This window comes from Molothrus ater, chromosome 1, assembly GCF_012460135.2.
Source record: "Molothrus ater isolate BHLD 08-10-18 breed brown headed cowbird chromosome 1, BPBGC_Mater_1.1, whole genome shotgun sequence".
Lineage (NCBI taxonomy): Eukaryota > Metazoa > Chordata > Aves > Passeriformes > Icteridae > Molothrus > Molothrus ater.
Window position 1 is genome coordinate 23,745,907 of NC_050478.2, and position 21,989 is coordinate 23,767,895.

The following is a 21,989-nucleotide window of genomic DNA, read 5'->3' on the forward strand; positions in this document are numbered from 1 at the left end:
CACTGTTTCTGTTAACTAACACATAATATGTATATAATTTTAAAGTGAAAATTTTATGTCAGTATTATGTATTATTTTGATTAAAGTTGTTGAAATATTTAGAGCAAATTATGAAACTATATTTCATGTGTTAAAACACCTTCAATAAATAACATTACTTTAGAAAAAAATTACTTTATCTGCTTGAACATTCTTCTCTGCATTAAGCAAAGAATGAATTTTTTCCTTTGTGTACTTTTTTATTATCCTTCATGGAAAACATTTTGAAGCCACCTAAAAAAATCAAATATTACTAAAAGCGATAGAGACAGTGGGGGTTGGAAAGAACAGGGGAGAGACATGATGACATGGATAGGGTAGGGATTCTCAGTATTCCAAGGATACAGGAAACCTCCAAATGAGGTCAACAGATTATTTATATTTATGTTTTATAACTAACTTAGCCTCTCTAGCCTTCTAAGAAAGACTAAATAGCTAATCTGTAAATGTTCTTACATGTTCAGATAGTTAGCTAAAAATAAGTACATGGTTTTTGTCTTCTTTTTTAAGGAAAAACAGAGAAAAGAGGGGGAAGATTTGAGTAAATTAAAAGAAAAAGAAGCATTAATTGAAGAGCTGGAAGCAAAACTTGGAGAAGAGGAAAAAAATTCATTTCAGCTAAAGGAAAAATTATCAGATGTCAGCAAATTACTTGAAGAATTGAAAGAAGAGGTTTCCCTAAGGAACCAGCAGATAAGTAATATGAAAGTTGAACTTAACACCTACAAACAGAAAGAAAGACAATGTTCTGATGAAATAAAACAATTAATGGGAACTGTGGAAGATCTGCAGAAACGATGTTATAAAGACAGCCAGTCTGAAGCTGACATTGTGCAAAGAATTGAATTAGAAACACAAAGGAGACTGGCACAACTTCAGGCTGAACTAGATGAAATGCACGGCCAGCAGATTGTACAGATGAAGCAAGAATTAATTAAACAGCATGCAGCAGAAATAGAGCAGCGTCTTTTGCAACAAAAAGTAGAATTGGAGCAAACTTCAAGTCTGTGTTTTAATGAGAATATTAATAAAGATCAAATGCATTTAATGAATATCAAAATTAATGAATTGAATGCAAAATTGCAGGATGCTGATAAGGAAAGGGAAAAGATAAAGCAAGAATTGTCACAACAGATGGAAGTTATTGCAACAGAGAAATCTCTTCAACAAACTAGAATTGAAGATCTTCTACAAGAACTGAATTTTTCAAGAGAGCAGGTTCAAAGAGCCAAGCAAACTATAGTGGATATGGAATGTAGATTAAATGAAGCTGAAAAATTCCGGTTTGTGATTGAAGATTTAAAAACTCAGCTGGCTTCTGCCTCTGAATTTAGGAAAGACTTGGAAGTAAAACATGAGGCAGAAATCACAAATTACAAAATAAAACTTGAAATGCTGGAAAGGGAGAAGGATGCAGTTTTGGACAGGATGGCAGAATCTCAAGAAGCAGAATTAGAGAGACTGAGGACAAATCTTCTGTTTAGTCATGAAGAGGAACTTTCCAGGCTTAAAGAAGACTTAGAAAAGGAGCACATGGTGAACATGGAAAGCCTTAAACACAACTTGAATATATACCATAAGCAGCAATTAGATGAAATGCAAAATGAAATGAGTCAAAAGATACAAGCCATGCAATATGAAAAGGACAACTTAATCACAAAGCAAAATCAGTTGATTTTGGAGATTACAAACCTGAAAGATATGCAGCAGTCTATTGTAAATTCTAAATCTGAAGAAATGACACTTCAGATCCATGAACTAGAGAAGGAGATTGAAGTGCTTAGGCAAGAGGAAAAAGAGAAGGGTACCCTTGAGCAAGAAATACAAGAGCTGCAGCTTAAAACTGAGTTGATGCAGGAACAAATGAGGGAGAGAGAAGCTACCCTTCAAAAAAAATGTTCAGAACTAGAAACACAAAATAATGTCCTTAAGGGGGAAAATGAAGCTCTGGAAGAGAAATTAAAAAATATGTCGCTATGCTCTGAAGAAAACTTACTTTGTAACAGTAGTGTTACCTCTAAGACAGAAATTTTGGACTTGCAAAAAAGAATAGAAAAGCTGATTACTGAAAATGAGCAACTTAAAAACCAAAACGGTATCCTCCAAGAGGATACTGAAAGGCAGAAGAGTGCCTTTTCATTGACTGAGAAAAAACTTGAAGCTAGTTATAAGGAACTACAGAAAGAATGTGCAAGTCTTCTGAAGGCAAAAACTGAGTTAGAAGAGAACAAGAAAAAGCAGGAAGCCGAATATAAAAGCAAACTTAAAGCTTTGAATGAAAAGGTATGCCACTTACAAAGCAATAGACCAGTTTTATTTAAAACTAAACCCTCTGGTTTTGAAGGGAGTAAAGAAATAAAGGTGTCCAGGGAAGACATATTTGAGGCTGGAGAAGTTGTTGAGAAAGATGCAACAGAACTTATGGAAAAGCTCCAGGTTACTCAGCGTGAGAAAGTGGAATTATCTCTGAGACTTGCTGATCTCTCTGAACAGTTAAAGTCAAAGGATAGTGAAATCTGTCATTTAAATGAAAAAGTCAAATCCTTAAAAGATGAGAAAGAGCAAATTCTAGTAAAATGCAAAGAACTAGAAGTCACAGTTAGTCATGTTCAGAGAAGAAATAGTAGTAGTAATGACTCTAAGAAAAAATGCTCCAAAGGAAAATCTCTAAAGACTGCTACTCCTGCATGTGAAAGTAGGAATAAACCCCCTGGTTCAAGGAGTAAAGCTGATAAAGGAATACATTCAAGAGGTAATCTAAGTTCTGGTAAAGACTGCAGCCATGAGGTAACAAAAAGGAAGGAGGTCCAGCAAATGCTGAAACCAGAACAGCAGTCTGTTGTGGAACATTTGCGTGGGATGCCAGACAGGCTGACAGAGGAAACATCATTACCAGCCATTACACAGAGTGAAAATAACCTTCAGCAGCAAGTGGATGCCTTAAAATCAGAACAGGTATGTGACATTAAACAGTATAAAAAATACTTTAACTAAGAAAATTGGTAGGAGCTTACACTTGAAAATTTGCATCATATTTTTTCCAGTTGGATGCTTTGAAGTATAGGTGTGTGTGTCACTGGGGGAAAGGGTGTGGCCAGTGGTTGAAAGGGGTTACATGAATGACCAGAATTACAAGCACAGGCAGTGTGTATGAGGATGGATTTTGAATGAAAACAAAGAAAACCTCTTCCCTTGTGTTTAATTAAGTCAACAGCAACAACAAAACCGTAAGAAGACTACCAGAGCACTTCATATTTTGATGCAGCTTTTCACTTTCTTAAGGGAAAAACTTAGTTTGGACATAAGTTTTTATTCTGTGATTAGTTTTTCAGTTCTCTCTCTATTCAAACAGGATAAAGAATAATGAAGCTTCATCAGTCATCATTGACCAAACTTTTGAAATATCAAACTTGTGAAATACCAAAATTATATTATCAAATATTTTGTTTTAAGAAATGTATCTGGATGTGATAATGAGAATGTGTATCGTGTGATTCTAACTATTGTCTTCAGTTTTGTTGGCACAATTTTGCTTTTATTTCTCAGAATTGTAAATTAATTGTAGGTAACATGGAAAGGATTCTTATGTGTCAATATAAATTGCTAAGTACTGAGTTACCAGTATTTAATTAGGTGGTGGAATCATAAATCTACATATAAATATAAATTTATATATAGAAGTTCAATACCATGCTGCAAGGTGTATGCAACTAAGTGCTCTGTGGAAATTGATGTTAAGCAGACTTCTACTATTTTTAAGCTTTTTTTTTTTTTGTTTTATGGAAGTCAACCTAACAGTGAACTAATACCACCAACTGCCTAACATTGCATTCATTCATTTCCTAAGAAATAAAATCACAAGCAAAGCCACATTGGAAACAGTTGTGAGATTACAAAAAAGAGCTTTAGCTTTGTGATGGTTCGGTTTAGGCTTTTTTGTGTGCTTGATTGATTGGTTGATTTGTTTTTTATAAGGCTGTGATAAGGGTCTTACAATTTCCTGCCATACAACTAAAACTCGTTGTGGTCCAGAGGTGTCTAAAAACCTTTCAAACTCCAGCTCTAAGTAGGTCCCTGCTGGCATATCCCAAACAGCTTTTTTCTTCGGCAGTAACATCCCCAAAGTGCAGTCTGTAACTACAAGCCTTGAAAATCAATGTTTTTAACGCCTGCTAGTAATGCAATCTTTTCTCTGTGTTTAGAGTACACTTTCTTAACTACTCTGTTAATAATGATATTGCTCTTGCTTCACTGGGTTAAAATTCATTGGGATTTTATTGCTGCAAAACAGGAATTGAAGCGTATTGAGTTTTGTTGATTTTAATTTGATTTTTATTCTAAGTTGAAGAAGTGTCTTACTATTTTGTTAAAACTCAATTTTCCAAACTATTTATGTTTAAATTTACTTTATGCATACCATATGTGCAGCATTGCATTCAGCACATTATTAATGTCAGAAATTTCCAAAGATGTGTCCTCCTATTTTCTTGTTTCTCACTCTTTTAATTGTCTTTATATTCAAAGACTGATTTACAGCTGCAAATGGAAGCACAGCGGATTTGTCTGTCCCTGGTTTATTCAGCTCATGTAGACCAGGTTTGTGAGTCCTTGAAGGCAGAAAAAGAGAGTGCACTTTGCAGTCTTAAAGAGGAACTTGTTCATAATCATATACAAGAGATGACTGATCTTAAAAGAATGCATCAGCTGGAGCTCCAGACCCTGAAATTTCAGCAAGCAGGTAACTTGACCAGAATTATGAGAGTGAAGCTCTTTATGAAAAGCTGTCTTAAAAAACCCCAACTAAAGAAGCACAAGAGTTTGTGCATCTAGCTGTCCAATAAATTGTTTATATAGCATATTTTAAAGGGGTTTTTTTCAACAAATTGTTTGCTCAGTACATGCAGTCTATTGCTGAGGTAACTTGAAAAAAAAGTATATAAAAATAAGGAATCAAAAGTATTACAGCTCATTGTTTGCTGTTTATATTAGCTCAATTAATTGTAAAGAACAATATAGTAGATTCACCTATAAGGTAAAATAATAAGCAGATTCACCAGCAAAGTATTTTTGGACGTGTTCTTTTCTCTTTTCTTTGCATTGCTGCACACTTTAAGTAAACTTTGGTACTAATTTTTGCCTCAGTGAGCTTTTATGTTATCATGATGGTTTTCTATCTCACGTTTTCTGTTATACCATGTTTTGCCCTTGTTTAATTTTTTTGCACAAGTTCTTCTCCCTCCACTAGGTATCTGTATGCTTTTATCTTTCTGGAGGTCAGTAATACACAAAGCTATTTCTTATCTCTTTCTCCCCTGGAACATGCAGCTCAACTGTGATAATTGAAACTGTCCATGTGTTGTAACAATAAAGGGGGGGACAAAAAAGTGTCCTTCCTCAAGCTGAAGAGGCAGCCTCACTGAGGCAGGAAATTAGACCTTTGAAAAGTTGTCATGCATCTAGTTTTTAAAAATAATGTGAATGATTTGTATTCATAGATGATGAAGAGAAATCTACACAAAGACTCATAGAAAAGCTGAATGAAGCTGTCACTGAGGAATGTTCCAGGCTGGCTCAGGTAAGGCTTAACAAAAAGCCTTTTTCAAAATGAAAATTTGGAAAACAAAAAATGATGGTTAGTGAGTCATCATATTTTTCTACATTATTTTTGCAGGTTGTCTTTGCAGCTTTTCTCTTTGCATTATTCTCAAAACAGAGACTGCTAAACCTGAGCTTCCAAAATATACTGCAAATGGTTTTGTTTTTTTTTCTCCCCCCCCTAAACTTATGTCCTTGTCCAGACAAGTCTTTTGTATTACACATAGTCCTAATCTTCTAGCTAATGTTGATCTCATCTCTCCTAGTTTGGAAGTACATTTTTTCTTTCTCTTTGTTTCTGGATGTACGGTTTGGATTCAAGAGTCTGATATCACAAGCATCTTGATAAACAGGACATCACCTCTCATAAGATAGTAATTTCTTTCTCAGCTGCAGCTTATCTTTCAAAGACTTAAAAGTGTCAAACAATCTAAAAAATTTACTGTCTGTATTTTTTTTCTAGTAAATAAATATCATAGTCAAAAATTGAACCTTATATTTAGTCTTCATTCTAATATCAGCCACCTATAATAATATTTTGCCATATCTTTTTTCCTAGAGTAACAGTAATTGATGGCCCTTACGGGTACTTTTTGACCATCAATCGAGTTATTTGTTAGACTTATTTCTAGATAAATTAAGCTGCTTTTGTCACTCATTGTAAGTTTTCAAGTCTAAAATACTTTGAATGGATGGGGTTTGTGGTTTGGGGTTTTTTTTCCTTCTTTGCTGGACTTTTTTCAATACCTTTTTGGGAAAGTGAGTAGCAGAATTTTAACTTGAGATCTACCATAGGAGAGATTAGGCAGGACTCCGTGATTGCTCACAGAAAGTGGCAGCTAAATGAGAGTGCTTGGCATAAGTTATTTCACAGTGTGAAAAATGCTGCCTGTTTGTATGATCCTTCTGTAGAGCTGTTGGAGAAATTATGTACTTTGTACAACCTATGTAAGTTGAATTTGGTTTTTGTTGAGTACAAATACTTTAAATAAAGAATCCCACTGTGATTTGAGCAAGCGGTTTCTTTTCCAGTATCAGAAATCATATGGATAAATCTTCTGTTTGCCTGCCCCTTGTGAATATTGCAGTGTTCTGCTGACCACATAGCACCAACAAACAATAGGGTATTCTGTTCATTGCTTGCTTTTTTATGCCATACTCTTTTGTCTGATTTGTTCAGCACTTCAAGAACAAGATGAGCTGTAATCCCTAAAAAGATACAAATTTCTGCTTTAAGGAATTCCTCTTTTAAGTAAAATTGCAGCTTTTGAGAATGAGACATGTAAAATGTAAAGTTGCTTTCCACATTACTAAAGAAGGCTTTTCTCTACAAGATTTTACTACTTGGCAGTTCCAAATTAAATACTGATTTGGAAACATATGCATTTATGCTTTAGCTGAAAAGTCTTCACATAACTTTTTCTTTTATCAGGAGTTTTAAAGATTGTCTACATTCTTAGGATTCAACAGAACATTTATGCCATCATTTTCACAGAAGTTAATGTTCACAAAATACTACTTTTCCCTGTTTTTCTTGTTTTCTTTGTGAATTGTGACTGATAAAATAATAATAAATTGTTTACTTTTCACTTTATTTGATTTGTTGTGCAGGTTTTGTGTGGCAGTCAGAATGAGCATTCTTCAGCTACTGTAGAAGCTGTTAATAGGGAACAGGAAATTTTCTGTAAACCTGCTGGGAAAGAAAAACTGAGCGTAGAATTACCAGTTCACAGAGATCAAGCTCAAGGTAATGACTTCGTACTATCATGCTGGTTAAAAGTACCTATTTAAAGTATTTGAGACTGGCAGTTATGCCATTACTTTTTTCAAGTACTAATGCATGTGCTTAAATAGCTGTTTTAGACATTTCCTCATGATTCTGAAGCACTTTATTTTTGTTATGGATATTTTCTTATGCTATTTTCATTTTCATGGATATTGGTGGGAAAAAATTGGGGGGTTTTCTCTTCCTCTTCCTCCTTTTGTAGAAGAAGGTAGCAGTCCTACCAAAAAAAAATGCATGTGTTATCAATACATATAAAAATGCATTCAAAATCTGGAAGAACTTCACTTGTTTCAGTATTTTGTAATGTTTATCAGACAATTCTTCAGGGCAGAACTTGTGAACAAATCACTTGTGTTAAAATTTATGGTAAAATGTTCATTCTCTTTTTTAAAAGTCCCTGGTTCTTTGTGTAATTTAACTGTGCAAGAAGGTATGGATGCACTTCTCCAGAAGATAATGGAAGAGTACAGCAGGCTGAAAGCACTTCAAACACAGCTGATGGCAGAGTGTAAACAGGTAAACTTTTATAGCATAGAGTATATGAGCATTTGAATTTTCTCTCTTGCATGAATTCCTTCTGAGGAAGGAAGTGTTTGAAAAGTGTTTGAAAATGTGTGTATCCTGGTTGAGTGGCAGAGCAAGGCAGTGATTTGAGAAAATGGAGAAAGCTGCTGTCCACGTCACAGAATTGTGGGCTGATTGAGTTCAGAGGCACCTGTGGAGTTCATGTAACCCAGCCCCTCACCCAAAGCAGTGTCAGCTAGGAAGGATTGCCAAGGACTGTGTCCAGCTGAATTTTGATACTTTAGGAGCCCAGTGGGCAGCTTTGCCTTCTTCAGGTTATACATGCCCAGCTCTTCACCTCTCCTAGTACAACAAATGCTCCAAGCCTCCCAACTCCTTTGTTACTCTCTGCTGGACTCCTGCCAGTATGTCCATTTCCCTTTCATACTGGGAGCACAGCACTGGATATAATACTTTTGTGCTACTACTAGACAAATTGTTGTTAATTGCGTTTACTTGGTTATTATTTAGGTCAAGGAACCAAAGGTGTCTTCTTCAGAAAGGAGGAAAGAAGAGGAACCTATAGGAAAGGAAAGTCTGCAGACTCCTTCACAGAATCTAATGGGTAAAAAGATGTATATGCTGTTTTTAATGTATGTATGTATGTATATTCAGAGAGAAAGAAAAGACAATGACTTCTAATTTTAACTGATTTATATCTTACTACAGCTAGAACATAAGAGATTTTTTCTGATTTTGCAGTACAATACTCTGATTTTCTTAATTCTGTAAATTCTTTCAGAAGTATATTCTGTGATACATTTTTAATTTAGTATTTTTTTAGTTTTCCACAGTAATAATTTGTTACCCATATCAAATATTATTTTGTAGAATAGAAGATTAGGTTATCATTCTTCATTACAGAAAAGTAGTTGACAGGATGTCAGAAATTTTTTTAACTACATTAATTGTTCAGTCCATCATTGCTAAATATTTGTGAAGAAGTTAATATAGTTTCTTTCTTTCATTCTTTTATTCTTTCGTACTTTTGTTTGTTCTTTCTTCCATTCTTTCTTTGTCTTCCTTCCTTCCTTCCTTCCTTCCTTCCTTCCTTCCTTCCTTCCTTCCTTCCTTCCTTCCTTCCTTCCTTCCTTCCTTCCTTCCTTCCTTCCTTCCTTCCTTCCTTCCTTCCTTCCTTCCTTCCTTCCTTCCTTCCTTCCGCCCCTTCCGCCCCTTCCGCCCCTTCCGCCCCTTCCGCCCCTTCCGCCCCTTCCGCCCCTTCCTTCCTTCCTTCCTTCCTTCCTTCCTTCCTTCCTTCCTTCCTTCCTTCCTTCCTTCCTTCCTTCCTTCCTTCCTTCCTTCCTTCCTTCCTTCCTTCCTTCCTTCCTTCCTTCCTTCCTTCCTTCCTTCCTTCCTTCCTTCCTTCCTTCCTTCCTTCCTTCCTTCCTTCCTTCCTTCCTTCCTTCCTTCCTTCCTTCCTTCCTTCCTTCCTTCCTTCCTTCCTTCCTTCCTTCCTTCCTTCCTTCCTTCCTTCCTTCCTTCCTTCCTTCCTTCCTTCCTTCCTTCCTTCCTTCCTTCCTTCCTTCCTTCCTTCCTTCCTTCCTTCCTTCCTTCCTTCCTTCCTTCCTTCCTTCCTTCCCTCCCTCCCTCCCTCCCTCCCTCCCTCCCTCCCTCCCTCCCTCCCTCCCTCCCTTCCTTCCGCCCCTTCCTTCCTTCCGCCCCTTCCTTCCTTCCGCCCCTTCCTTCCTTCCGCCCCTTCCTTCCTTCCGCCATTTCCTTCCGCCACTTCCTTCCTTCCTTCCTTCCTTCCTTCCGCCACTTCCGCCACTTCCATCCTTCCACCATTTCCCCCTTCCCTTCCCTTCCCTCTCCTTTCCTTTCCTTTCTTTCTTTTTCTTTTCTTTCTGTCCTCACCCCCTGCTTCACACAACCTATGTACAGATCCTACAATTCAAGAATACTGTTCAAAGGAGATAGGGAATCTTAAAAAACAACTTGAGGAGCAGCATGCTCAAGAACTGGAACACCTCCGGTCCTATTTCCAGCAGCAGCTGAGAGAAAGTCAAGAGAGGTACACTACAGAGCTTGTCCATCTGCGGGAGAAGCTTCAGATGGCTGAGGTGTCCTCTGACCACACAAGGTATTCATCAGTTTTTCAATGCTTAAAACTTCGTGCTCGTTCAAGAAGTGTTTCAAATAACCATTTGTGTAAAGCTCTGTGTTCTGCTTCAGAACTGGAGCAATTCTTTATAAACATACTGCTCTGCTGTAGTTTTGTTCCTTCAAGAGCTGTTAAGAGTCTTATAAAGAAATGACATAAACATTGCAAATTAAGTAGCGCAGCATTTATAGTTACTAGAGGAAGATTTGATAAATGGAATAATGTATCAAGTAATTTCATATATATGAGAATTATAGCAGCAATTTCAAAACTTCAACTCAGTAGACCACGTTTAGTCTTCAAAACTCCAGGCACTATCCTTTACATCTAAAGACATCTTGCATGGATGTAGTTGCCTCAAATTAATTATTTTCTAGAATGATAGATAATACTAAAGTTTGTGGTGAAGTTTAGGTCCAGTTAACACATTCTGGTTTTCACCAAGTCATGGGTAAAATACTGACTTTTTAAATATTGTTATTTCCCCTCTCTGCTTTTTGTACTTTTTTAGTGTATCCACAGATTCAGAAAAAAAGTTAAAAGAAGTCTTCAGGAAAGTAAAGTGCACAGAAAATCTTCATCAGAAAAAAACAGATAAAGCATTAGAGGTATGATGTAACTCAGTTGATAGCTAATATATATATGAGTGACATAATTTATATCCTTTGGCTTCTTAGATTAAAGTGAAATATGGACTAATATTTAGTAGATTAAGGTAGTTATCGTCCTAGTACTGTACTATACTATTAGACAGTCCATGTTAGGGGCCAAATATTTAAATTTTTCTGAAAAACATATCTGGGAATTATGATCAAGAAAACTTTCTTTATTGATGCTAGGTTTAAATTTATTTTCTTTATTTTATCTCTGAAACAAGATGTTTCAGTTTGCTGCTTCTTACTAAAGTGGGAGAGAATTAATGTTCAAATTCTGAGATTTCTTCAGGAATCTTTAAAATATTGTGACTTCTCTTTAAACACGAGTTATGAAAGGAACAATTTAAGTCAAATACCAGGACTTCTGTCATACATGCTGCACAGTTTAGGAAAAAATTTGGAAAATGACCCCAAAGATTTTAAGAGACCAAGTGCAAACGGGAAAGACCCCATGGATTCCTCCCCTAGGAGTGCTGGCAACCTGGCTCAAAAATTCTGCATTTTTCAAAATAGTAACATTGTTTTGTACTGTGGATTCTGTTCTTATTGACCTGGTTTCACTGCATTTAACATCTCAAATAGTGCTGGAAGGAGAGTTGTTGCAAACTCAGCTTTTAAAATTCATTTTGAAGCAGAAACAAGGCAAAGTTTTCTACCTAGTTCTGTGTTGTGGTACAAAATTATGTGATTTGTGTGAGATGAAGAAAAGCTAATTGAGGGAAAAAATCTCTTGCTGGATTTAAACTTGAAACTAATGAAGTAAAATCACAAATACATGATCTGAGATTTCATGTTTTTCTTACAGCTTGGTAGGGAGATGGAAATGCAGAATGATCTGGATGTTGTTCAGTTGCTCCAAAAGCAGTACCAAGAAAGATTAGAAGAAGAAGTAGCAAAGGTATTACTTTTATTTCATTACTTTAAAATATGTTTAAAAACTGTGCTGTTTTTATTTGCCATTTTCAACTGTTTAGGCAATTTCTGTAGCATATGCTAACTTTTATATGATTTATTTACCAGAAATAGTTTCATTTGACTTCTGAATGGAAAAGTCTTAAGAAATTCTGGAACATTTTGGGGTTTCTTAGCTATCTGTCCTATTCCTAACTCATAATTTCTCTTTATATGGGTTCATATGGGTAGTGGTAATGTTTAAAACTTTTAAGGAAATAGACAACATTCTACCATATTCTGCACTAGAATTTATTTTCAAAATCCAGAGACTTAGAGTGTATTTCTTGCTACCATAGACTTATCAGCGGGTCAGTTCAAAAGACTTTTGCACTTAATAGTTTAATATTATTTTCTCATCATATTTTATTGTACATTTTAATATATTGTGTAAAATGCATTCTTTTTCTTTGGATCTGGTGACTAAAACATGAAGACTAAAAGTAAGATTTTATAGATTATATATGTTTCTGGATTTACTTACTTCCTCATTTTCAAAAAAGTTTCCACTTTTTTGCAGAGTAAAAAAAAAATTCTCTTATCTGCTACCAAGAAAACCCTTCTTTATGAGGAAACAAATGTTGCGTTGGTTAAGATCAGTTTAAGTTCAAAAGACAAACTCACTTTTTCTGGAAAGGGAAAGTTTGGTGTTTTCAAGTGTAACAATTCTGTATTCATTATACTATTTTTTCACACTTTTTGTAGCTTATGCTCTAAATCATTGTATTCTAAATCTAGAATAGAATTACTCAAACGAGTTGAAAAGAGATTTATTTGTATTAGAGGTACTTAGCAACAGAGAAGTTACCAGCCTGTTGTAACTGCAACTGCAGCTAGTTAGTGCCAGTAATTTCTTTCTGGTTAAGTAAAAAAACTGTTCTAAGTATCAAGCACATGGCACTGCTTTCTTTATACAGCCCAAAATTCCATGTCAGTCAAACTTTTGCATAGGATGCTTGGCTAGATAGAGAAAGCTTAGCATGGCTGCTCTTAAGCTTGTTTGCCAGAACTTTTTGAAATAATCTAATAGGATCTTAAAAAAAACCACAACTTGATATTTCCATGCTAAATAATCTATTGTAATGGAAAACAGCATTGTAGTTCATTAAACCTACCTTAAGTACAGCATATCTGCATTTTAGGATGTGACCATTTTCAAGATTAACAAGATATCTTTGTCCTTTTATCTTTTTTTGCTTCCCTCTGGGAACTTCTGGTACTTACATTTTTATTGTTGATGGTCATGTGTGAGATTTCTTCAGTAACAGGAGATGCTGTGAAGCATAAACTAATGCAGACTTTTCTTATTTTTTCAGGTTATTGTGTCAATGAGTGTAGCATTTGCCAAACAGACTGAATTGTCAGGAATTGCTAGGCAGAAGGAAGAAGAAGCACCAAGGCAGATTGTACATCCAGAGAGAATGCATTTTGGAATTAAGAAGCAGCCCAGTGAGGAAGAGATTGACAGCCTTCTTAGGAAAGCAACTGGAAAAGGCAGTAAGAATGAAGAAGGATTGAAATCACTTTGTAAGGAACTCAGTGAGGAGTCTGGAGAGATCAACTCACTTGGAGAACAACTTCATTCTAATAGCAGCCCTGATTGCATATTAGGACAGACAACACATGAGTCAGTGATTTCTGAAGAACTTTTTTCCCATAACAAAGGTCTTACAGCGGAAGAAACACCAGTAAGTGTTAAAAAAACCAGCAAAGAAAAAATTAAGATGAAAATTCCATTTAAATATTTCCTTTTCCCTTTCAAAGAGTTGACAACTTCAGACCAGAATTATCTACCCTTCTTTCCTGTGTGCTATGCCTGAGGAAGGGATAACGCATATAGTAAAGCTTATAGTTAGCATTTCACAAACATGGGGTGGGGCCAAGCCAAAATAAATACAAGTAAAAAGGAGTCGTAAAAAGCACGAAAGTTAATACTGTTGAAAGTTATTGGAAAAAAAATGATCTTTTTAAATGGAGAATAATTCTAAGCCTGGACTGTTCGAGAAGCAGGCAACACAATAATGCTTTCATTCCAGCTACTTTCATGTATGAAAGCATTTTCTGAAATGTATTTAAATATATCCTAGGAGCAGTTGTTGAGAATAAGGTGCTAAAGTAGTTGCACTGTTTCAGCACTCCGGGGAGGTGGTGGTCATGGACAGAGACACAGCCACATCCAGCCAGCTGCTGCTGTACGAGGAGCGCTTGGAGGACATGCGGCAGGAGCTCGTGCGGCAGTACCAGGAGCACCAGCAGGCAACCGAGTTACTGAGGCAGGGCCACATGCAGCAAATGGAGCGCCAGAGGGAGAATCAAGATCAACTCCTCGCTGAGCTGGAGAGTCTTAAGGTGCAATTGGCTGAGGTAATACAGAATTCAACCAGTGAGTTAACAAAGAAACACGACCAGAGAGATTCATATTGCTGCATTTATATCTATTTAGAGGGAGAGAGAGGCATGCATGTATTTATCATGTGCATGCATACATACACACCTTTGTGTGTGTGTGTGTACATACAAATGCATATATGCATATATTTATAGAAGACATATTTCTTTAATCAAAGCTCAGGCTGTGATAGATTGATTTAAAAATCTGTAAACATGGAGCAAATCTGCAGTGCTGCACAGCAGCCAGAAGAGAGTGATTGTGGATGCACTTCCATTCGTGCCACCTTCCAGATGCATGGCCCTGTGTAGGATGCAGGCTAGCAGCCATTTACATCAATGAAGCCACCAGCCATGACTAGAAATACTATAAAAGTCTTCATTTTTCATCATTCTTATTTTAACAGTATCAGTGGCTTCCTGCAACAATCTGTTTTGGCATTTTGGGATTTTTTTCCCCAGGTCTGGGAGATAGATCCTTGCCAACTTTTAGAATGAAACAATATCTGTAGGGTTTGGTGGGAAACATCAATGTTTCTTTGCCTTTTCAAACTTAACTTGCTGTCACTCCGTATCTATTCAAAGCCTACAATAGGTGTGTTAATGAATCTCATTAGTTTATCTTAGTTAATAATTATTCAAAAATAATGTCATTTATAGACATGTCTTTCTAGGATTCCTTCCACTGAAAGAGAAAGTAAAAAGAATCCAAAACAATATATCTTACTCTGATTTAATTTCAACAGTGTAGCATTACCAATAATCTGTGAATTCTAGAATTCTTTGCTGTCACTGTGGAGTGGAGCTTCAGACCTTTTCCAAACCTAGTTGTGCTCTGTTTAAGTTTGTGCTCAAGGAGTTCTGGAATCTAGAAAGCCAGTCACTTGTACCTTAGGAATCCTTTCCAGCAGCATCAGCTGTCTCTCCTAGCTGCTTTGAAGGTGTCCTAGAATAATTTATCCTGATAATCTTTCCTTTTGATACATGCATACTTTCTCCTTTTATTTTTTTTTTCAGTTTGTAGCTGCATCTTTGTCAGGGTTGCAAATTTCCTGTAACTAATAAAAATCACTAAGTAAAACTTAGGCTGCTGGGTTTTTAGTATGTAGATTCATAAGAACTAGATACTAATGTATGCACGGTGTTTAAGCCATGAACGCTTCTAGCTCTTCTAAAAGAGAATGTGTGTAGGATTTTTATAAAAATAAGTTATTATCTTTTTGTGCAAAACATGTTATAGCATGTAAAATTCAGAAATTCCCTCCAGTTTGCATTGTGACCATTTTATTTCCTAAAGAGCATAAAAATGGTATGAAGATCTTAAGGAGAGTTTAAATATTTTTAGTTGTATTCCATTCTAGAGAGCTTTCAGTGTTTTTGTAATGATTTAACAAGATGGACTGAAATTTCATTGTTCAGCGTCTGTAAAGAATTAGAAGTGACAGGACTCACTTGACTCAGAAGCTTAAAAAACTGTGTGAGCCTCTACAACACTTCTTTCTTAGCGTGTCTCAATGGAGAATGAGAGCCTGGTTGCAGAGAGAGAGAGAATGCTTTTAGAAGAACTGGAATCATTAAAACAACATTCCGGACCCGGAAAAGAGAGGCTGTTTTGTGAGTTACAGAACAACAGCACACAGACAGAGGTAAATATGGACTTTGACTTTCTGGGCAACTGTGGCATGTAAAAGCAGTAAAAGATTCCTGTTCGCTGTTACTCATTCTGTGTAATATATTTTCCTAAAAGATGTTGGGTGTTGCTGGAACAAAGCAGCTGTAAGATTCAAGAGGTGCTAGTGGTAAACATAGCTTTTTGACTTCAGGTAAGCAGAAGCTGGTTGAATAGCTCGAAGGTGGGGATTATTACTACAGCTATTTCCTTAAGTAAACTCACTTTTTCATATTGCTATAGCAACACAAACAGAAAGTACAACAGCTGCTTAATCAGTGTAACAAAGTTCCTTCTAATTGGTCCTGCCTTGGATTTCCGGGTTTGTTTTTGTTAATGTTTTTTTCCACATAGTAAGAGTATTACTTTATTTGTAATTTGGTGCAGAAGTATTAAAAAGGAAATGACAATTTCATATCCTGCCATATATAAGAAGAGTATGTTGATTCTGACATGACAGGATTCCTGTCCTTTTTGTTTTCTCTCCCTCTGCCAAAACTTAATCAGAATGAAAATGAAAACCCAAACGATGCGAGAGAGCAGATCTTTGAGCATGAAGATGGGGGAAGAAAGCCTGATGAAAAACCTTCAGCTCTTCTTTCTAAAGAAAGGTGCTTAGGACTGTTAAGAAAATATTTTTCTTAAATTTTGATAATCTTGTTCTTGCTGTTAGATTATTCTTATTCTGACTGATGATAATGTTTTGTTCTAGAAAACCATATTTGTAAGTTTATGTACTTTAGGTTAAATAGTATCATATTTTTCTAAAGCCTAACAATGTAGTGTTATAGAGGATGAGACAAATTGCAGCCTATTTTACTATATATTTTGCATTACACACGTTGAATCATAAGCATTATTTATATACATATATTTATATACATATTGTATGTACATATGGGAATTAAGTTTATTTTAGTACAGTTGTTTTATTTTATTATACCAGTTGACTGTTCTGTAAAGTTTTTGATCTGTGTAGAGGAGCAATTTTCTTAACTGTCATTTGAGAAAGGATTAATTTTTTAATGAATACCAGGTGAAAGCAGACCTCTGCTTTAAAAGAATAACTAGATAAAATGCCAAGATAAAAGTAGAAATAGTGATAAATACTTTGACTTTTTACATATTTTGTAAAAATAACTGACGTTTAACAGAAATGTGTATTTAGTATTTATATGATGTAGGGTTTAGCCTTAAAAAAGAAATCTTAATTTTGTTATTTCAGTTGCAAACTTCTTTGGTTGCAAAAGTGTATAAAAGGTAAAACCCACTTGGAAACAAGGGAAAGATCAGAGGATTGATTAGTTTCTGTCCTGCAGGCATGTTTTTCAGAAGGCTAATGAAAAACTCATGAAGATTCTTTTAGAAGTTGTAAAGACAACTGTAGCAATGGAGGAGACAATTGGTCAGCATGTTCTTGGGTTACTGGATCGGTCTGGGAAAGTCCAGGCTTCCAAACAAGCTGCTTGGGACACTGAGACAGAGGAGTCAATAAAACCCTGCATCCGTGTGGGGTATGAAAAAGGTACTGACTGTATGGTTTTATATTTCATAAGTATCATTTGCATCCTTTAATGATATATTTAGGTACTCTTAGTTTTGATATTTTAAATTGAACTTTTTTAAGAAATAAAACCCCACAACCTGTTTTTCATTTGAATACATATGACATCTCTGTTTAAGAGACAACATTTCAGGAGTTGTTTGGGTCATGCCCCACACCAGTTACAACTCACATCTAGGATCCTGTTGCAAAGCCTGCAACAGAATGGGAAAGTGATTGAGAAGTCAAGAAGAATATGTTTCTGTTGATGGAGGCAAAAAGAGTGAAACATAGCTCCATAGCATATTGCACCACTTACACCATCCTCTGTATGTGTGGGGAATGGGAATTTGTGTCAAGGCCTGTATCTCCACCTCTGCACTAAAAGATCAGAGGTATGCTGCTGGTCACTGAGGCCAAGCTGGCAGGGGACAGCCTGTATATGTGTGCTTATGGACTTCATTAGCTTCCTAAAGAATTGTTTGCATGCAAATCCAGTTCTGGACACAATTCCAAGAAATTCTCAGCTTCCAAAACTTGCCCATCAGCTGTTTCCAGGAGTGCTAGCTGGCACAAGACTGAAGGAGCATTTTGACGTTAGAGTTAGTTGCATACCAGTGTCAAAGAACTCTACTGGGCTCTGTTTATTTTCTTGTGACTGCACTAGGATAGTGTCTGTCCATTTCTCTTTTGGGCAGCAGTAGGTGCTTGATTGTACTGCCATTTCAGTACATTAAGGTTGTGCACATGCATCCTGGATCTTGTGGGGAGCTAATGAGCAGCAGATCAGTTCAACCTCAGGCGCATTATACATCTGGATTTGGCTGGAATTTTAACTACTAGGAATGAGAAAAAGAACTGGAAATCAAATGCTACATTTCAGTATTAAGAAAGTGTCTATTATAGGATAATAATACAACTGGTAAATGCAAGTGAACTTTACCTCTTTCTAAATGTAGATTATTGCATGTTATTGATTCCATCTGGCTTTAAATATAGGTCACATTAAGCCTTGGGGCAAGTTAAGAAAGGTTGCATGAATTTGTAGCACAGACACATCTTCAGTTGATCACTCAAAAGGTTATCTGCAATGACATGTATAAAGTTGTAGTCTAACAATTTCTGAAGTTTTCAAGTTAACAGCATTTTTTTCTTGTACTTCTGTTTCATTTTTAAAGAAAGTAACTTTTATTTTCTATACATATTTCTGTATTTAGTTGTGGGAAAAATTATCCTTTCAAACTTCAGGCTTTTGAGGCTTTGCCTTTTCCCTAAATAGCAGATTGGATAACTAAGCTTCTGATCTTATTTTTTGGTACATTCACTTTTTGCCTGCTCCTGCTTATCAGTGTGTATACTTGTACGTGTCACTAATTATTGTCATTAACAATTTTTAATGCATTACATATATGTAGCAAAACACAGTTTAAAAATATCTTTTTTTGTCATTTTTACTTATTTGGCTTTCATAATGCTACTGTCTAAACACACAACATGCCCTGTGATTGGAATGATTTGCTAATTTCTTGTGAAGTCTTCTGATGAAAGAGGAGTCTCTTCAGGTAGAAAAAAAAGCTCAATTCCATTCTGTTAGTGGCAGAATGTGTTTGCTATTAGTGTATTTTGAAGAGTTATGTAAGGTTTCACTCTCCTATAAGAAAGCAGGTGTCTGTTCTTGCAATGCTCCTCCTTGGTACAGAGAAGCATTCGAGCTGCCCTGCCTACCAGTTTGTTTATTCCTTTATTCTTTTTGCATGTTTCCTTACATTCAGAAATAACAATGAAGGAAGGAGTAACCAAAGTAAAAAGTGAAAATTAAAGAAGAGCTAAGCTTACAGTAGCTATAATGGCTGAATGTATGTTTGTAATGTATCTCTGGGGCTGTATTCCAAGTTCTCCTTTTTTGCTCTGACAATGATACTGGAGTGTCCTTTCTGCCACTGGGGTCATGCAGCCATAATAATAGTTGTACTGTTTCATCAGCTAAAGTATTTAGTCTTTCTTCAAATGGAATTAGATGACCAATTCTGTTAGTGTTTTCAGCCATAACGAGGGATTCTCGTTACTCATATTCTATACTAACAGTTAAATGGCTTGAGAGGACAAATTTTAAATTTTTTTCCCCATTATTTTATGGAAGAAATATTTTATTTAGAAATATGTAGACACTGTTGGGTTATTTTTAAACTATGCATGTTATTGTTTTTTCTAGTACCCAGCCAAATAGATCTCCCTTTTTAATTAGTTAGGAAATCTGTAGGAATAAATTTATACCAATAAAAATCTAATCTAATAATAAAGTAGTAAAGTAATGTGTTTCTTGAAGGGAATTCTGTCTGACCTTCTGAACATAATCCATATGTTTTGACAAGCAAAACTCAGCTTACTGTTTTTGCTGAGTTCCAGCATTTTTAAAAGCTGAATCGTTAAGATCATATGCTTATAACCACACCTGATTTATAGAGTGCATTTATGGAGGGACATTGACTAGGTTATCTGCAAGCACAGGATTTTATTTCTAGAAGAGTGAGTAAAGTTCAAATTTCAGTCATAAAACATATCATTGGAGTGGCATTTGTGCTCAGTAATCTGGTGAGTTTGCTTGGGTAAAGGGACTGCAGTAATGCAGGTTGCTCTGGAGAAGCCAGCAAGGTTACGGCATTCCTTGACTATTGAACCCTCTTTCTTTCTGAGCTTCTGACCTCCTTGTTTCTGAGCAGTGTACCAGGGAAAAAGGTAGTAAATAGCTAAACAGTGTGCTGCCACAAGACTGATTTATTGTTTTCAGCTTGTAACCCCTAAGCTCAATTCCTAAGTGGAATCCCAGGAGTAAACTGAGATACTGGCTCTACATGATGCAAAATATGTATTGCTTCAGTTGGCAGCCCATAAACAGCTTCTGTATCTGAAACTTCTGAGCAAGCACTCTATAATTGAGCACTTTTCTTAAGATTTAGTGGGCCATGACATCTGCTGTGCTGAACTGCATGCTCCATGGCAAAGGAAACAATATAAACCTTTGTTTCTTTGGTTGATTTTTTTTTCATTACTAGGAGAGAGTTTACACAGAGAGTTGATAGTTTTACTTAAGTCAGTTATATTATATTTGTTATTTTGTATTGACTGAAAAACAAAATTGCAGGACAGAGGAATTTGATTTAATTCTGTTAGGGTGGGAGACTGAACAGCCATATAAGGATTAACAAAATGGGGATTAGACATTGAGCTGCCAGGGGTGATTAATGAGACTGGACAATGTTTCTGTTTCTTATTTCCACTACTGAAAATTGTGTGGAAAGATGCTGTACGGAGCTGCTGTGTACGAAGACCATTTTGAGGGGAAGAAGATAGAGAGAATTTTACTATGCACTTACGGAGACATTTAATGTGAACTTGTGGTCTTAAGTTCCACTTTGTAGAAGTCATAATATGGTTGTCTACTGTTATCAATTAGGTTGCCAATGCCATTTTATAAACAGAATTATTACAAGTTTTTTGTGCATTTGGTACTTATTGGGGTTTTTTGATATCTTTGAGACTACTAAAGTTTCCATGTGCCAAATTATACTTTTGGTAACAGCTCACTCTTTCTTTCCTCATTTTTTATAGTTATGTTTCAGGCCAATTATGATGTTTTGTTTTGAGATATTTCATACAACAAAATGAAGTTTTTAATGTGTTTTAATAATGATTTTTTTGGTATTTATCAAGAAGAAATGGAAGCGAATTACAAAATAATTGTCATAAACAAAACAGGAGTCTTAAGCCTTGTTACGAGTTTGTGGAGGCCCATTGGTACTGTTCTGGTCACTGGCAAGAAGAAATAATAATATTAGTGACATTATTAATGTAAAAGACATATTCTGAACCTGGCTTTACATTTACATTCTGAGCTGCCATCAGTGTTTTTAACTTTTTCTTCAGAAGTTTCCAGACAGACAGTTCAGATGATTTTGCAACCAATTGCACATTTCTGCAGTCATTTTGTATAACCTTTATTTTTGTATTTTACACACAGTCATCATTGCACAATTCAGATGTACCTCTCAAGCAAATCATTTTCTGAAATGGAAGGGTGACAGGACATGAATTATGGGTTACACCTGAGAAGGAAAACAGGAACATTGCCGAGATTATTTGTACTCCATCAGGAAAGAATTAGATTGTGCAATAACTAATATGTCATTGTTTTATCTTGTTTATAGCTGTGCTACTGTACTGTGGGCTTTTATTTTGTGAGATCTCTGAAGCTAAGCAGGGTCTTACCTGGTCAGTTCTTAAGATGGGTGGCCTCCAAAGAGCATCAGGTGCTGCAGTAAGTGTGTTGGTGGCTCAGTAGGGAGTATATTTTCCTTCAACTCAGTCTTTAACCAATACTTTGGCACAGCATTTGGAAATATTTATGCTGCTCGATATCCATCTCAAATGAAGGTCCTTTCTGCTCTGAGGATATTAAAGCGTCTGCATCTCTATTGATATATTTTGAAACACCCAAATGCAGCCCAAATTTGGGTGGTAAGATCTCAAAATGCTATCAAATATAAAAAGTGAAATTGTTAATTTTGCGGCGTTCCTTATACTGCAGGGGGTTGGAATATTAGGGTGTTGTGGGAAAGCTTTTATGGTCTATAAACCCACTGCAAATATTTAGTGTGCTGGCAGAAAATGACTGCCAGCCACTGCTAGGGTGATTCCAC

At 35.9% G+C, this 21,989-nt stretch overlaps 1 protein-coding gene across 3 annotated transcripts in view; it reads left to right on the forward strand.

Annotated features, from left to right (window-relative positions):
- Positions 1–21,989, forward strand: part of AKAP9 (A-kinase anchoring protein 9) — a 105,752-nt gene that overhangs the window by 43,458 nt on the left and 40,305 nt on the right. For all 3 annotated transcript variants that reach the window (XM_036406398.2, XM_036406399.2, XM_036406400.2), the window contains 14 exons: positions 550–2,994; positions 4,564–4,777; positions 5,535–5,614; positions 7,246–7,381; positions 7,815–7,936; positions 8,456–8,549; positions 9,866–10,064; positions 10,597–10,693; positions 11,547–11,639; positions 13,009–13,380; positions 13,826–14,056; positions 15,586–15,726; positions 16,257–16,360; positions 17,069–17,274. In XM_036406398.2, the coding sequence (XP_036262291.1) occupies positions 550–2,994; positions 4,564–4,777; positions 5,535–5,614; positions 7,246–7,381; positions 7,815–7,936; positions 8,456–8,549; positions 9,866–10,064; positions 10,597–10,693; positions 11,547–11,639; positions 13,009–13,380; positions 13,826–14,056; positions 15,586–15,726; positions 16,257–16,360; positions 17,069–17,274 (4,534 nt within the window). The remainder of the gene's footprint in view (positions 1–549; positions 2,995–4,563; positions 4,778–5,534; positions 5,615–7,245; positions 7,382–7,814; positions 7,937–8,455; positions 8,550–9,865; positions 10,065–10,596; positions 10,694–11,546; positions 11,640–13,008; positions 13,381–13,825; positions 14,057–15,585; positions 15,727–16,256; positions 16,361–17,068; positions 17,275–21,989) is intronic.